The 17125-nt window shown below is 36.4% G+C and overlaps 4 protein-coding genes and 1 pseudogene across 4 annotated transcripts; 4 read left to right on the plus strand and 1 right to left on the minus strand.

The window, feature by feature from the left end:
* The first annotated feature begins 403 nt into the window (after nucleotides 1–403).
* On the plus strand, nucleotides 404–4156 carry LOC126783489 (cold-regulated protein 28). The gene is made up of 5 exons (XM_050508964.1): nucleotides 404–615; nucleotides 1969–2148; nucleotides 2264–2501; nucleotides 3285–3394; nucleotides 3553–4156. Exons 1-5 carry the CDS (start codon nucleotides 493–495, stop codon nucleotides 3703–3705), a joined length of 804 nt encoding a protein of 267 aa, XP_050364921.1. The 5' UTR covers nucleotides 404–492; the 3' UTR covers nucleotides 3706–4156.
* A 1035-nt stretch (nucleotides 4157–5191) lies between these two features.
* On the plus strand, nucleotides 5192–10581 carry LOC126782142 (glycoprotein 3-alpha-L-fucosyltransferase A-like). The gene is made up of 7 exons (XM_050507316.1): nucleotides 5192–5834; nucleotides 6911–7071; nucleotides 7799–8040; nucleotides 8914–9018; nucleotides 9402–9558; nucleotides 9741–9968; nucleotides 10068–10581. The coding sequence occupies exons 1-7, from the start codon at nucleotides 5439–5441 to the stop codon at nucleotides 10321–10323; spliced, it is 1545 nt and encodes a 514-aa protein (XP_050363273.1). The 5' UTR covers nucleotides 5192–5438; the 3' UTR covers nucleotides 10324–10581.
* A 1084-nt stretch (nucleotides 10582–11665) lies between these two features.
* On the plus strand, nucleotides 11666–12749 carry LOC126784897 (major pollen allergen Ole e 10-like). Its single transcript, XM_050510435.1, has 3 exons — nucleotides 11666–11936; nucleotides 12166–12514; nucleotides 12607–12749. Exons 1-3 carry the CDS (start codon nucleotides 11856–11858, stop codon nucleotides 12636–12638), a joined length of 462 nt encoding a protein of 153 aa, XP_050366392.1. The 5' UTR covers nucleotides 11666–11855; the 3' UTR covers nucleotides 12639–12749.
* Nucleotides 12750–12861: 112 nt separating this feature from the next.
* LOC126782560 (RNA polymerase II C-terminal domain phosphatase-like 4) lies at nucleotides 12862–13700 on the minus strand (annotated as a pseudogene).
* A 1356-nt stretch (nucleotides 13701–15056) lies between these two features.
* On the plus strand, nucleotides 15057–15866 carry LOC126782563 (uncharacterized). The gene has a single exon (XM_050507829.1). The coding sequence runs from the start codon at nucleotides 15057–15059 to the stop codon at nucleotides 15864–15866; it is 810 nt and encodes a 269-aa protein (XP_050363786.1).
* The last annotated feature ends 1259 nt before the right edge of the window (nucleotides 15867–17125 follow it).

A 17125-nucleotide genomic window follows, 5' to 3' on the forward strand; every position in this document is an offset into this window, starting at 1 on the left:
TTACAAGAAATTTCTAGTTTTGTTTCCTGAAAATATCATGGATCTTTTTCATCAAAAATATCAGGTGGCTCAATGAGAGCTTTCTATAACCTTCTTCAGCTATCATCCGATAACTGGACGACACGATAACGGGGGGAACCACGCGTCCGTCGCTCGTCGTAATTTCACAGATATTTTTCCTTTTCAAGCTCCGTTTCAAACACACTCTCTCCCCGCCGGATATTCCCTTTCCTTTTCAAAATAGAAAATATCTGGATGACCTCGATCGGACCTGATATTTTGCATAGCCGACGTGGCAAATGTAGACACGTGGAAAAGGCACGCCATGTGGCACCTTTTTATTTCAACAACAAAAACAAAAGCGGGAGCTTCTTTCTTTTCTTCTCGCATATTATTCTTCCAACCGAAACCCAGCCAAAATCTCCAGAGAAAATATCTCAAAACGCACCGTGTTGCATTATTGTGTTAAAACACACCGAGAGAGAAGCTGCAATGGATGTTCCTCCAAACCCGGCGCCGAATCCGGGATCCGAGTACAGAAGCGAGTTGGCTCGCACCGTCATCTCCAACTCGGCGCCGTCTGTTGCTCTAGAGAATCGCGCGCATGCAACGCCGGTAAATCTTTGATTTTGAGTTTTCCGTCAAGTAATTATCAAAACTATTATTAATTTGAATACATTGTGATTTGAATGCTCTGATGGCGCTTTTGTTCTTTGCATGTATTTTTTTTTAAATCAAAATTTATTTTCTGTTCAGCTTTGATTATTTTTATGTTTTTTTATAGAAAAAGATGCTGGATTTAGTGAAGGAGATCTCATTTCTCTGGTGGTGTAATTTGATAGAGGATTGTAATTTCTCTATGTAATTTTGGATGAGATAGAAATGATTTCTGTTTTGATTTATGTGGATCGAATAGTCATGAAGATACTTTTGGAATGGATTCAGAGACTCGTAGTGGTGTATATGGTTTTCTGTTGACTCTTTTGTTGAGTTTCAGATTTTATGCAAGGGAATTTGAGTTCAAGAATTGAATTTTGTGTAGTACGTGTCCCAGAACCATGATGGTATCAAATTATATAAAATAAAATAAAAAATCTTTTTGGCTTCCTTATCGGCACGATAGCTAGCTAGCTAACCTATCAATCAATCATGATGGTACCATTTGTCTGTTTTCGCTGTTTTGGCTTCTGTTCAGTGCACTTCTATGTTGGTGTTGTTCCAATCAGTGACTTCTAGAGTTCAGAGTTCAAAATGAATTTGCTCTGCGGTTGCTGGAAAATGGATATATTGGTAACAATGTGGCAGCTAAAATGAATGATCTAGGATCAATATAAAGTTCTATAGTAAGTGTTACAGAAGATCATGTTTTACCGGTATTTCAGAATATGATGATCAAATTAATTTGTTTCTGGTGTTGGAGATGACTTGCTCGTTTCCAGTGTCAGAGAATGACAATGATCATGATACTATGACGTACAGTGCCTGATTGAGTTAATTGTTTGATAGAAATTGTTACTTACGGGAAGGCTATTATCTGAGGTTTTCATGACTTGCATCTTGGTTTCTGATTAATGCACGCACTGTAATTTAGGATTTAGGCTTCATATAGACGTCCAAGTATCTCCTCGCTCTCTGTTAATTGTTTTCTCACAGTATTTTATGTTATACAATTCCTGCAGTTTCTAGTCTATACCTTCTAATCCAGAAGCCTAGCATTTTTCTTTTTGCTATTTGTTTGAGCCAAACACCTCTTCCATCTGCTTGCCTTTGAATGATATGAAAAAACAAAACGTATCATCGTTACCCACTACAATGGACGATTTTCAACTTGGAATGTTAAATTCAAAAAGAAATCTAGGAAATTTTTATTTTATGCTTTCTTTTACTTTACAATTTGAAATTTTCCTCAGGATCTAAATGAAGCTCCATTATTCCTTTTGTTCACTTGATAGTGATTTTATATTTCAGGACACATCCATAGACTGGACAAATGAGAAACATAGATCGTATATAAATTCCTTAGAAGCATCGTTTGTAAATAAATTGTACCAGTCCAGGAGATTGCAGGACAGCTATCCACAAATATATGTTAAGGGGACAAATCCATCACATGAGTTTCCTTTCAAGACATATAACTCTTCTGACCAGGTGAGGGAGTCAAATCTGGTATATTTAATTATTGTCTGTGTGAGGACATATGTTATATTGTAATCTTATTCCTTTCGCTTCTTCCTGTAATACTTATCTTTTGGATTGTTTTCAGTTCAATGTTGTTCAGGATAGCCATTCTCAGAAGTTGATCTCTCCGAATAATGGAACTCTGATAGAAAGCACTGCTGATTCTAATAGTACTCTGGTAAGGCTGCGAATGGAGCATATTCTGTCTCGTCATAAGGACACCCAGTTAAGAAGGAATGCAACCTCAGAACATTTGGGTGTAATCGCAAAAACTTCAGAGCAGAACCCTGCATGTCATCAGGATTCAGTTGACAGTACTGAAGGTAACTCTTGAGTCTCTGACTTTCCTTGTCTGTGCAAATTTATCTGTTAATGTTTTAAGGATTAATGCCTTCTCTTCCATGCTTTGTAAGTTGCTTACGCAACATGCAAACCTCTCCTGTCCACGTACATACACAAAAGTAGGAGGTTTTATTTGGATAGAGTATAGCTGATAGAAAGATGTTCATCTGAACTTGCTCCATTTCTTTTTAAACCCAGCTACTGTACCTATCGGGGAACTTAGCATAATAATCGATCTTTCCAATCTTACTAGAATTATTAAGCGTTTGGTAATTGCTAAATGCCTTAAGGCAGACTTTAGTTCATAATTATGTAATTGTATAATTATTTTACATTAGTTTCTCTGTATGCCATGTCTCTCTCTCAAAATGGTAACATTTAGTAAATTTAAAACTGATTTTAATTTTTTCAAAGTTAACATGTGAAAGATTACTTTTCTGTTGGTTTTTATTGTTGCTTTTGAGTTTTTTTTTTCACGATGGGTTCTTTTTTGTTGGTGGTCGCATAGGAGTTCATCTAAGTAGATTTCATATCCAGTTCCGTGTAATATTTCTTCTAATCAAATATGATTATATTATCTATCTTTGTTTTTTGCTTTCTCTTCTTTTTTCACTTTAGCCTAGGTGCCTCTGGTGTCAGTTTATATAGTTCAGTGCACAGCATATTTACAATTGCACTGTTGTGAGCTTTATTAAGTTTCTTCTAACCAAAAAGAAAAAGAACAAAGGCTTTATTAAGTTTCTTTTATTTTTAATATATCACAGAAGTTTCGGGTCAGAATTTTGTGGATGAGGACCATATAAGGAAGCCAAGTTGTGAATTTATGCCAAAGAGGCTTAAAAGGGCTTCAACCGATGCTTCCAGCAATGATCAAGTAATGTCCATAATTACCACCAAAAGAATAGTATTTTTTACTGCTGCACTTATCATAACTTAGCTAACGTGATTATATTTTGTTTTGGTTGTCGGGGGTATTTGTTAATTCTTTAATTGGTATTTATTAGTTTTTATTTTTTTTAATTTGTTTTCCAGCTTGTACCTTTGGGAAATCTTGATACAGAAGTAGTTTCAGTGGCCTGTCATGCTCCTTCTGGAAGAGAAGAACAAGGGCAGCATCAATTGCTACTGGAGCACCCTAATAGCTGGGTTGCAACTCAGTACTGGAGTCTAACAGGTAGATACTGATAGAACGGAACAAATTGGAGATAGTCTTATTCAGTTATTCTTTCCATTCTCTGCTATTTGACATAATGCTATCCAAACTCAAAAGACTAGGAAAGAAATGATGTATCAGTCGTGCAAATGATCCAGAGTATGATGGTATGTTAGATATAGGGAGTACATATAGTAGATAAATAGTAGCAGCTTTTGAGATGGCTTTCTCTGTCATTTGCCATCACCTTTGCCAGTTTTGTTGTAGTTTATGCATTTCAAGTAGAAGTGCTGTTAAAATAGAAGAAAAGACTTGGAATGCAAATGTTTTCTTTGGCGGTTTTGAATTTTGTGGTTGTCATGGGATGCCAATTATGTTCTCTCCATCCTCAAATGCTTGCATTAAGTAGTGAGTGAGAGATCTGGAGGCGTAAAAATATATTATTATTTAATTAATAGTGAGAATTTGGTTTCTTATTATATATACTTGGAGAACTGATTGTTATCACTGTATTTTAAGACAACTGTATTGTCTCCAGCAGAATTGTTAAATTGAAATTAATCAATTTGCTTTGGCAAATATGAATTGTTAAAATTTTGAAGAATGCAGTATGACTATGCAATGATAAGAAATCAAGTGCTTCCATATGCTCTTGTTGTTAAACACTACCACTTTTCATGATGCAATCTTCCACCATTTCCACCATTCCTTTCATGATGTAATTTTCCACCACTCTTAACCAACCTCAGATGAGTAAAAAAGTTATGGAATTATAAATGTAAAAGTATAAACACAATTTTCTCGACACAAGAGTTCCTTTACTCGGTCTATAATAATTTGTTAATGTTGCGTATTTCATTAGCGAGTTAGAGCTGTTATCCTCAGCGCTAATGGAATTATGGAACAGATGGGTTAGTTATTGACTTCAAGTTAACGAATCAGGTATTCGAGTATCGACTATGACACCCGCTGCTTTTAGAACACAAACATAAATTGTATAGTCCTACACAACCAACAAAATTTGATCCATCTCAATAAACATTGGTTTTGGCAACAATTATGGGCATTGGAAAATAAACACTAGAGACTTAAGAAAAATAAAATGGGAAACTGTTTTCTTCCAAAATCCAAAGAAAACATTTTTCCCCTACTTCTTTATTTGCATTTGTTACTCACAATATAATATCTCGTAATATCAATAACTAACTTTCTCAATGATTTTCCTTACATTACCAAACATGAAAAACGAAAAGCTTTGGAAATGTCTTAGTTCCCTAAACTTTTCCCTTCACATAAAAAAGACAAATAAACCACTTTCATTTCCACGTACCAAACTCAATGTAACTAAAGCACTTGTTCTTTAGAAAAAACACAAGAAAAAAAAAAACTTTAAACAGAGGTGCATAGCAGCCCCAAAAAAACATGAACCAAATATTCAAATGGCCGAGGTTTATAGATATGGAGGAGTATCGTTGACCCCACTCCACCTTCAAAGTTTCCAACTTTCTATTCTTCGTCCAACCCCACTATTCCCTCCCTCTCCTCCCAAACACGAACACCCCCATTTCTCTTCCTCCGACTCTTCCTTCCACCTTGTTGACTTCCACCCAAAGCAAACCAACACATATATCAAACCCCATAATGCTTCTTCTCTTCTAAAACTCCTCTCTCTTTCTCCAAATCAAACCCGATCCACGAGAGACAGAGAGAGAGAGAGAGAGAGAGAGAGAGAGAGAGAGAGAGAGAGAGAGAGACCCATTTCTTGATGGGCGTGTTTTCATTCCACCGAGGCTCCAGAACCGCCGGCACCCACGAAGCCCTGCCGGTCTCCGGCGCCGGCGCAGGCGCCTCACCGGCGAACAAGCGGCGATGGTCCAATCTTATGCCCTTCGTTGTATTCCTTGTGGTCGTTGCGGAGATCTCGTTTCTGGGCAAGCTTGATTTGGCGAACAAAGCTGCTTTGGTGGATTCGTGGACGGAGCTGTTCTCGCCGAGTTCGGTGGTGGCTGGTGGTGGTGGTGGTCGTCGTGAGGATTTGGGCCTGGTTGTTGGTGGTGATTTGGGCCTGCTGAGCTGTGAGGAATGGTTGGAGAGAGAGGATGGTGTTGAGTATTCCAGAGATTTCGGAAAGGAGCCTGTTTTGGTTTCTGGAGATGAGAAGGTATGTGTCTTGTGTTGCTTATTTTGCTTCTGACTTTTCGGATTGATTATGTGGTCTGGTGTTTATGATCATGTTGTCTGCAAGTTCTTGTTTTTCTTATTGAGTTCGAGAATGGAGAGGAAAATCGGCTATTAGATTATATGTATTCTTGTTTATAAAACGAAAGCTGAAAAAGAAGGTTCGATTTTTTCTTTCTCGAAGCTATGTTAGTCTTTCCTAGTTCTTATTACACTGCTTAAGGTATTGATGACGAGGATGATATTGGTGTTGTAATTGCATTGTGTTAGGCTTAGTTTCAGATTGAAGTCAACAGAAAAACTCAAATATGGATTTCTTGGTTTTATAAAAACAGCATCTTGCTTGCTTTTTAAAATCGTGGTCTTTAAAACTAAATATATATATGCTCCATATGAGAAACTTACCGAACAGTTAATAATCGTAATTATAAGTGATGATTTGACCCAAAACCTTTATGCCAAACTAAGCTTAGTCTTGCCCAAATTTTACCTTGTATAGTGTGGTGCTGCTATGATCGGACCTAGATTATTAGGTTATTGGGTCAAAGGCTATGTTTTAAGCATTATTAAGGTAAAAGAACGAGAGATTTGGATATAATAGTGACTTGAGAAATGGAGAAGTTTGTGCAGTGGGCACACTTTGTCAACTAGTGACAGTATGATATTTTTTTTCCCGAGGGAAATGGATATATTCTAGTTGGAAAGTCGCCCATACGACCGAAGCCTACAACTACTGGTAGTCATGCAGGAGAAAAACTCCGATACAAACCACATGTTTGGTAAAGCGGGAGATAAAACCCCTATTCAAGCCTAAACTACACTACTCTTAATGAAGTGACAATATTGTATTTTGTTGGTGAAATCGACTTTTCTCCTTCTGAGTCACAAAGACCATCCTTAAAAACAAACCATGTGCGGTGTTTGAATTGGGCCTCTCACTGGGGTTTGATACATTGTATTTTCAGGGGGATTTTATTGTGGTGCCTTGGGATATTTCTGCTTCAATATTTTCATTTCTTGTCCTTTTCCTTTAATTCTTTTTGGTCCACTTCTGCACAGGACTGGAAATATTGTTCTGTTGGATGCCAGTTTGGAGGCGATTCTGGCAGAAAACCTGATGCCTCTTTTGGGTTAGGCCATGAAGATGGGACATCTAGTGTTCTACGATCCATGGAATCAGCTCAATACTATGCAGAGAACAATATTGATAACGCAAGACGGTGGGTAAGCATGATTTAAAATGGCTTTGTTGAATCATTCTTTTTTCATATAAACTTATCTCCCCTTCATAACAGGAAAGTTTCATAGCGAATCTGCTATAACTGATTTTAGATTTTGTAGGGTTTCGTTTCTTCTAAAATGTGTAATATTTTTAAAGCTTAAAAAAATATATTTTACCCAACGTGTGTCAAATATCCAATAATCTGTCTAGATGCTCATAAGTCATAATAAATTTCTTTTACGTGCTGTTTTCGAATTACTTTCATTAGCTTTAGAATATTTTTAATGAGTTTAAATGAATCATCAAACTATAGGAGGAAATAAATTAGCAGATAGATATTTAGTACAGTCCTCATTTCATTAAGTGTCCAGCTCTTTTTATTCATTACGGTCTGAGTACAACTTAGAAGATGTTCATGTGCTGCACTGTCTGTATAACTCACAAGATGTTCATGTGCTGTTTGTGCTGCATAGATACAGGAAAGACCTGGAATTGTGTTTATCATATATAAGCTCTAGTTTGTTGGTGGGTCTTACTATATATCATGCAGTCATTTAGATTTACCTACTAAGTCATTTCTTAATTACATGGCTGATGGTCCTTCTACCTTTCCGGGTTCTCTCCCTTCTGGCAGTGGGAATAGTCAATCCTCCTAGATTGAGAAATTCATTCATTACAAACCTTTTTGGTTGGACTAATAGTTGTTTTTTTTTTCTGTGTAATAGGAAGGGTTATAATATTGTTATGACGACTAGTCTCTCATCGGATGTTCCTGTTGGATATTTTTCTTGGGCTGAGTACGATATCATGGCACCTATCCTGCCTAAGACTGAGAAAGCCCTGGCTGCTGCGTTTATTTCCAATTGCGGTGCTCGCAACTTCCGTTTACAAGCTCTCGAAGCACTTATGAAGACTAACATCAAGATAGATTCTTATGGCGGTTGCCACAGAAACCGTGACGGAAAAGGTGCGTAGAGTTCAAATAAGCTGCATCACCAGAATCTGTATCCTTAACTTGATTGCTTGCTTGGGGGAAGGCCATGGGTTTACTACAAACAATGGTCTGTGTTGGCTTTGTAGATAATACTGGCTAGATTTGGATGGACATAGATTAACAGACTTTTTTTTGGGTTGCGCTGGACTTTTAATTCATTTAAGCTGTTTTCCTGGCTTCAAGGACATGAAAAGTTGTAAGTGTGGCTTTCCAAGGAAAAGATTGTTCATCTCATGAACAATTATCTTATTCATCAGTTAATCTTCCTTCAAGGTGGCAAGATACCTGAATTGAGTGATATGCCTTGAATTGCTTTCTTGTTTTTTGGAATTGAATTGGATTACCTTCATTTTTTTTCCTTTTTTTTTTTTCTTCCAAAATGTGTGGTAGGTCTGATTTGTATTGCAGTTCTGTTTTATACTTGGTTTTCCTTTTATTGGTTAAACAATTAAGGATCTTGATTAAAAATCCTTTGGAAAAGCAAAAGAAGATACATGTCACAATCTTTTGCTAGAAGATGACACATAGTAGTGACTACTAAATGGTGATGAATCTTGCTGATTTATAATATATGCATGTTGTTTACTCTTTAAGAAGACAACTACATAGGCCCATTCTTTTAGCTATACATGTAACTCTCGACAATGGAGATTGGAGTGATAAACAGTGAGCAGAGAAAGGTACATGCTTGGAGGATTACAATATACTTTCATGCATGGTGTGGATGTAGGCATGGCTTGGTTTTTATAACTTGTTGATGGATTTTATCTGGCCTCTTAGTCTAATTTTATTCTTCTTAGGGTTTTTGTACTATAATTAATTTAATTCCTTCAAACAATATTGCAGTGGACAAAGTTCAAACTCTGAAGCGCTATAAGTTCAGTTTGGCATTTGAGAATTCCAATGAGGAGGATTATGTAACTGAGAAGTTCTTTCAATCTCTAGTTGCTGGTATGAAACTACTCTCTCTCTCTTTCTCTCTCTCTCTCTCTCTCTCTCTCTCTCTCATGCTGATTTTGTAGTTGCTAAGGAATTTTTGGGACACCAAAATAGTGGAGAACTCAAAGAAATGCCACTGGCATCTCATGTTAAAAGTCTTGGGTGACATTTGCACACAAACATGACACTACAATATGGATAAATTAGTATTAGCATATGCTTTCATCTTTAAGTTTGCAACGTTTAGCCTCAAGATTTCTGTATTTTATATTTTACATGAGAACAATTTACTACACAAGGGAAGGAAATGCATTGCAGAGGCCTAAAAAATATCTGATATACATAGTTATGTTTGGCAAAATATACTGATGGTGGATGTTGTGATATATACTCAGGAACAATACCTGTAGTTGTTGGTCCTCCAAATATTGAAGATTATTCTCCTGGTCCCGGTTCTTTTTTATATATAAAGGAGATAAGTGATGTTGAGAACGTTGCCAAAACCATGAAAGAACTTGCAGATAATCCTGAAGCATATAATCAGTCACTGAGGTATTTTGTTACTTTCTAATTAAAACAATCATCTCCAATCCTTCTGTGTATGTTATAACGAAGAATGAGGGTGATTTATTATTTACATTACTTTTCTTCCTTGGGAATATGTTGTAGTGTTGCTAGTTTTAGAGTTTGTGTCTTTATGAAGATGCTAACATGTTGAGATATCTGATTATTAGATGGAAGTATGAGGGGCCATCTGATTCTTTCAAGGCCCTTGTGGACATGGCAGCAGTACATTCATCATGCCGTCTTTGCATTCACTTGGCAACAAAGATTCGAGAGAAAGAAGAAAGTAACCTAGAATTTAAAAGACGACCTTGTAAGTGCACCAGAGGCTCAGGGGTCGTGTATCACTTATATGTAAGAGAAAGAGGGAGATTCGAGATGGAATCCATCTTCATAAGGTAACTTTATTTCTTAGAACCTGAACATATGAAAGTACTTTCATCTCCTTGCATGATTGGATGTCCCCTACAATTCTTATATCTGATTTTGCCAAGCAGGTCGGACAATTTGACTCTTGAGGCCTTCCAGTCTTTGGTGCTCAGAAAATTCCAATCTCAGAAGCATGTGCCTATCTGGAAACAAGAAAGACCTGATGTCCTGAGAGGAGGTGATAACTTAAAAATTTATAGAATTTATCCTGTTGGTCTGACACAGAGGCAGGCTTTATATACCTTCAGATTTAAAGGGGATGCTGATTTTAGAAGTCAAGTCGAAACCACCCCGTGTGCAAAATTTGAAGTCATATTCGTGTAGATTGATATATGCTTTTTGTTTCCTTTAAGTAAGGATATGCCAACATTTAGTCATTCTCCACTGATAAACTTATGCAGAGGTATCACGGTGATCAGTACTGATCACATCACATTCGGGCAATTTTGTCATGTCCTGTTTGTACACGTTGATTGTTACAGGAGTCTTTATGAAGGTGATAGATTATCCTTGATATGACTAGCTAATTGTGAACCCTTACAAATAGGGAGAAAACATTAGTGAATGGAGCTGATTACTACACTCATTTCACTGTGAGTTTGAAAGTTCTGAGTAAGTCCTCAATGTTTTCCAACTATTAGTGTCATTGTGAGCTACTCATTCAGTCTCTGAGATCAGACATCAATGAGTAGATCATCAGAGTACCGTCAGATTTGTTTTCGTATTCTTCACAGTGAATTCTCCTGCAACAGCTTAATGACGTTTCTAGTAGCCGCTGGTAGATTGTAGTAGATTACCTCATATTATTACATTTCCTAGCCTGGTTTCAAATGCCCATGATAATCGCCTGCGAAAAGAAAAGTTCCATATACGAGTTTGCCACGGGTAGAACTGTAGAACTAGTCTTAAACTAGTGATGTGATATTGTGATTCAAGAGCTTCCTCCGGCTTTAGGTCCCAGGAGGCCAGGAAGCTTGCTTCCGTTTATAACTTTATACCGTCATCTTTGTTGATGCCATGGCTGTGGCTTAGGCATTAATTTTAAACGGGTAGAGATCAATGCGGTCACCATGTTTAACAAGACTTGTTCTGTCTTATTTTTATTAACTTTCAACAATCTAAACCAAGTATGATATGGTGCTTCGATCAACGAGGACCAAAGATAAACAGTGACGATATGAAACAGAAGGCTGATAAACTTCATGAACAATTTGCAGGCGTCAAGCATGGTCAAGAGTTTGCCTTTCCATCCGACAAGATTTATTACTATCGTAACTATAGAGTTTGTAGAGTTGATAATTTGATATACTAAAATGATAAAAAATTTACTGTTTAAATTTTCAAGCGAACTATATGGTCCGTTTTTTACAATAATATCATATTCATTCTTCTTCAGCAAGTATATGCTCGATTAATTTCGTCGTTTGGTGTCTGCTTATTTCAATTGATCGAATTCGATCACTTTATTTTTTCAATTATAACAAATTATTTTTCTACAAGCTTTTCTAATTTTTCCTCAAGTTGCGATAACAAAAAGGAATTTCTAGATGCTGCCATTTGCCGTTACGAATAATCTGTTTGCATTTCTGTTATCTTTTACTATATATGCTTGTTTCTATACTTGCATGATCATCATGATGCTTATTTTGGTTGTTTGTCTAGGTCAATACCAAACAAGAAGCAATGATCGATATTAGCTGTAAATAGAAACTGTTTAGTTCATTCTACAGTATATATTCAACACCACATCCCAAATCTCTCCACCAGGTGCATTTCCCGCCGGACCCCCTTGCATATTTCTTCAGCACAGCATAAACAATAGGATTAATAATATTATAGAATATATAAAGCTTCAAATGGCTCCCAAGTACGTCGTTGTGTCTGTTCTCCTCCTACAGCTTGCGGCAATTGCTTTTGCCATACGCCTGCCATACTATGTAAGTTCTCAGGAGTTCTCTATCAACCATGCATATATATTTTTCATCCATTTCTCTCTCTCTCTCTCACTCTCTCTCTCTCTCTGTGTTCTTTTTCTACTTGTGTCTTTTTTTGCCATATGTTCTTGATTTTCATTTTGAAGAGGTACGTACTTCAAATATACATGCCATGCATGCATGCACGTCTCTCGTTTTCTAACTGTTGAAACACATGTCGGATGTCATATAGGCTACACGTCCAGACAAGCCGCTCCTCGGAGGTCCGGCAGGTGGAATTCCAAAGCAAGGGAGTCTGGCGGGAGGAATGCCTGCACCTGGGGCAGCAGTAGGAGGAGCCAACAGCGGGAAGAAGTGGTGCATTGGGAAGAAAGATATTAAGAAAAGCCTTTTGAAGAGTGCCTTCGATGAGATTTGCAAGGAGGTCGATTGCTCAGCCACAGGACCAACAGGAATATGCTACGATGAATCCATTTGGTCAAAGGCGTCCTACGCCATGAATCTGAAATACCAAAAGAATGGCCAAAAGGATTCTGACTGTGATCACCAAGGAAGGGCACAAATCGTCACCATTGACCCAAGTAAGCTATCAGTATAATATTTTTTTGCTTGCTTTACTTGCATATTGCTTGCTATATGAAATGTGACTATCTATTTTTTTTCTTTTTTGTAGGCTGGGGAAAATGTGTGTTGATCTCTTCTTAAGAGCTGAAGGGAAGAAGTAGGTATCATCATATGTAAAAGGAATCGACCTATAAAAAAAAGGCATATATGTAAAATTAACTTATCAATAAATGTTGTGCAAGCTAGTTCTTAATATGAATTACTATTAGAAAAATAAATACATCTTATAATAGAAGAGTAAGTTATATTAGTTTGTCTGCGACAACGGAGTGACTACTTGACATCGCGTATATCTGAATACGCACTAGTTGTCGTTCCATTTGGGTTCAATAGCATGGTATACAGAAATAGCAAGAGTCACTAAAGGATTAAAGTAATGGTACCTTGGCATTACTAATTTACTATTACAGTATCTTGGTTGTTATTTTTCCACACGTCTTTTGTATCATCAAGGATTACAACCACAGATTGTCAGACACAGAGGACATCTAGAGCCTTTCGATCTGCATATCTGTGCTATCATTACGTGATATGACTCTACCACCCAATTATTTTATTTCCAGGATCAAGCAGCTTAGCCATTTGGAGTGCATAGTCTTGACTACCCAAAGTGTACGTGGACGGACAACTCAAACTTTTGACTGGCTTCCTGTAGGAATGCCCTAATATATGGTCTGAGCTTTGTCATCACTTCCATGCTGGGAATATCCATAATGTGAACATGTTGCAGAAAATGATCAGATTGGGATTCAGTCTTCAGATACTCTTCATTCGGTGACATCTCATAAAAGAAAGTGGTATTCAGCAGGGGGTGTGGTCTAGATCAAGAATTACCAAATGAAGTTTCTTTTGGTTCAACAATAGGTGATTAGTGTTTTCGTTGCGTAATCCATGAATTAGATCATCGAAATGCCCCCCTAAAAACTGTTTAAGTACCTTCTTTGCGAACTTGTTTAAGTACCCAGATTTCTGGTGAAAACCTGGACTTCTCCTCAACTGCAAATCTTGCCTCTTCTGAAATTCCTAGACCTTGCGCCTTTTTTTCTTCTTCTCCATCAATGCTATTTCACTAGCTATGATCAGAATCCAGTCGTCTTCATTTCTTAGGAATATCTGAATCCCAAAATGGTTATCAGTGGCCATAGTCATTGTATATCGATGATGCTGAATTTATTAGGGCAAATTTGCAGTTGAACCAAGAACGTACATACCTATGCGTACGTTAAAAAAAAATAGAGCTTTTATTCATACTTCCAAAAATAGTATTTGGACTTCTTTATTTAATAGACATCCGTTTCACTTTTACAAATACTTAAAATGTTATTTAGACCTCTCTAGTTTTCTGAAAATGGCCATAATTCATATATCGTTATTAGATTTCCAATCAAACTACCATCCATTAATTTCTTTTCAATTCTAACATTCAATTATTATAGACAACTCAAAAAATTCTTAATAATTACAAATCCAACTTAAATTAATTTTTTCATTCACTCCTAAAATTAATATGTTTTTTTTTCATTTTTGATTTGGAACTCACTAAATATTAAAATCAACACAAAAAAAATTCAAACATCAATTGAATAATTTTTCTCCCTTAGATCCTAAACGAAGTTTATCAAAACTTCTATAGCATTTCAATTGATACATGAAAATTTATAATGTTATTTATTGTGATTTCTAACAATAAAAAAGTTAGAAATAAGTCATCTTATTCCAATTTTCAAAATGGAGTTTTCCTGTAATAAATAAAAAATTGACAAAAAATGAAAATAATTTATATTTGCTATTGTAAAATAGGTATATTCAGAATTCTCTTGTTTTTTTTCACTCTTATATGTTTTTTTGGTAATTTCATATATGTTAAAAAAGTCAATACTAACTTGAAAAAAGAAAGAGGTCTAAGTGTTGTTTTAAAAGGTATGAATAGAAGTTCCCTAAAATAAACTAACAAATCAAATAATTTAAGGGTTCACTATTGAACTTTTATAAATTACACGAGAGACCATGTGCTTCTTCTTTCCTATTTGATCGATAAAGGAGAGATCAGGAATGCAGAGCTGAGCGATGAAAGGAAAGGCAATACTGGACGAGCCTAATTAAGTCCTAATGGCATTAGGAAAGCCAATATTCTAACTGATATAAGATAGCTATGATTAGGATCGGATTTTAATCCTAAACATAATGGGATTGCCTTTTGTCATTTGGAATAGGTTTGCCTTTTGTTAGTAAATGCCTCCTTTTACTTCCGGACCTCTATATATATATATGTGTGTGTGTGTGTGTGTGCATAACTATATATTCCTCACGAGTCTCTTTCACTTACTATATTTGATCTGCCTCATCAAATATAGAAACCCTTCTGCTGAACTATACTCTAAAGCCTCTTCAAATTTTCGGTCTCCATTATTGGTTTCTGCTTCTTACTCATCAGAAATCAATCTTGGGTGGGTTTCTTATTTGGTTCTGGGTGTTTTTGCTCTCCCTTTGGTTTTAACTATGGGTAGTTGGGGAAGACAGCAACAACTGCAGCAAGGTGATACTTATTATCGACAAGTTTTTAGTCCAAAACTTCAGAACAGAAAGCCACCGCATCAACAAGATAGTCGGCAGTTCGGTGTGCCTGCTTGGGAAAAGAAGTTTTGTACGTCGGTGGGCTCAGTTCCATGGAAAAAGCTCGTAGATACAAAGAGTTATATGTATCTTTATAAAGATATTGTTCAATGGAATGATTATGCAGGTGAAGAGGCATTCCGTAATGCGAAAACCCGTTTTTGGGCAAAGATTAACGGTCTGCCTTGTGATATATTACTGCTTGATCCTGATATGCATATTGATGAAATAGACTGGAACCCTAGCATCAATACTGAACTGGTTTTGGACTTGGAAAGGGAACGTCGACACTCCGATGACGAAGGAGATGGTATTAATGATCAACTCCTTTTGAATCTGCCAATTGTTGCCACTGGATGGGGAGATGATGAGGAGGACTTCATCAAGAAAGATGCTAGCGGAGGAATGGCAGATAATAAAGAAAATTCTTGGGGGCCTTTCTCTGATCAGAACAAAGAAGCAACACGAGGATGGGGCAACGCTAATTTTGATGAGCCTCTCGGGAATTACAGAGTGAAATCAGCGAATAATAATAGTGGTGCAAGTAGGTACAATTCAAGATATAGGACATCCGGAGTTCAGGGTGACTTTTATCGCAGGAACGATCAAGTGTACTGGAAGAACGGAGGAAGAAGAAGCAGAGCGAATGCTGGTTACCAAAGCAGAGGAAATTGGAATGATTGTCAGCAAGTCTAAAAGTTCATGCAGTTGGTTCTGTTAGTTTGGTTGTCCAGTTTTAGTGCCATGCATGCATGCTACTGTACTTTTGTTTTTGGAAGTGTTTTTAATTTGTATTTGTTTTTGCTGTAAAATGTAAATCATAATTCGTTCTATGGCTTGGCAGATTCGGACCATTTCGATTGGGATCGGTCGGTCCAGTCGTACGTGTTCTATTTCTTAAAAAAAGAAGGCTTACAAAATAAAGGATATTTTCGTTCCTCAATAGTTATATATTTAATCGGTGGCACAATCAAATGAGATTGTAGACACATGAAATTTAATAAAGTAAATCATTTTTATTAAGTGATTAAATCGACCAAGAACCCGACAAAATTGTACACGTGACCCAAAAGTCAACAAAGTTAGTGTGGATTCGAATAAAACTCGTGTCAGTACATAAATGGATGATCGTAATAGAAGCTACGTGATTCCGACTTAAATCGGACATTGAATGTCATTGACGATTCGAAATAGTAGTCGGATATTTGATTAAATTAATCAGAAAATACATATTGATTTAATTATGTAATTAAAGAAATATTATTATTTTAGTGTCATTAAATATTCTATAAAATAGAAGCTTTGACACTATAAATACCCCTTCAAACATGAAGAGAAGGGGACTTGAGAAGAAGAGAGAAAATCATTTGAGCAAGATCACTCTCGAGAAATCCCGAAGTCTCCCAAGTCCACGAAAAATCATCAAGCTACCAAATCGCTCATTCTTCATCAAATCCAAATCCAAACTCAAGTCCACGAAGAAGCATCAAGCTACCAAATCGCTCGTTCTTCATCAAATCCAAATCCAAACTCAAGTCCACGAAGAATCATCAAGCAACCAAATCGCTCGTTCTTCATCAAATCCAAATCCAAACTCAAATTCTCAAAATCAAGTGCACGTCATCCTCGAGCCAAGTTACATACGGAGATAGAATCAGAAGTGTTCACAAAGATTGTAACATCGCGCTTGATTATCAATAAATTAAATTTTATTTATACACGTGTCTGTACTCTTATTTGTTTTCATATTCTCGTTTTAAAGAAATATATACAATATTGATCTAGATACTAATCATCCAATAAGAGTGCCAATAATCATCCGAAAAGAATCCACTTCAAAACAATGCGCAAGAAAATGTATTGATTCGATCGGTAACTCATATCCCACAATGAAGAGATAGATAGTTCTGTGAAAAAAAAAAACTTATGATATTCATATATATTGCATACATATC

This window comes from Argentina anserina, chromosome 2 (genome assembly GCF_933775445.1).
Source record: "Argentina anserina chromosome 2, drPotAnse1.1, whole genome shotgun sequence".
Taxonomy (NCBI): Eukaryota; Viridiplantae; Streptophyta; class Magnoliopsida; order Rosales; family Rosaceae; genus Argentina; species Argentina anserina.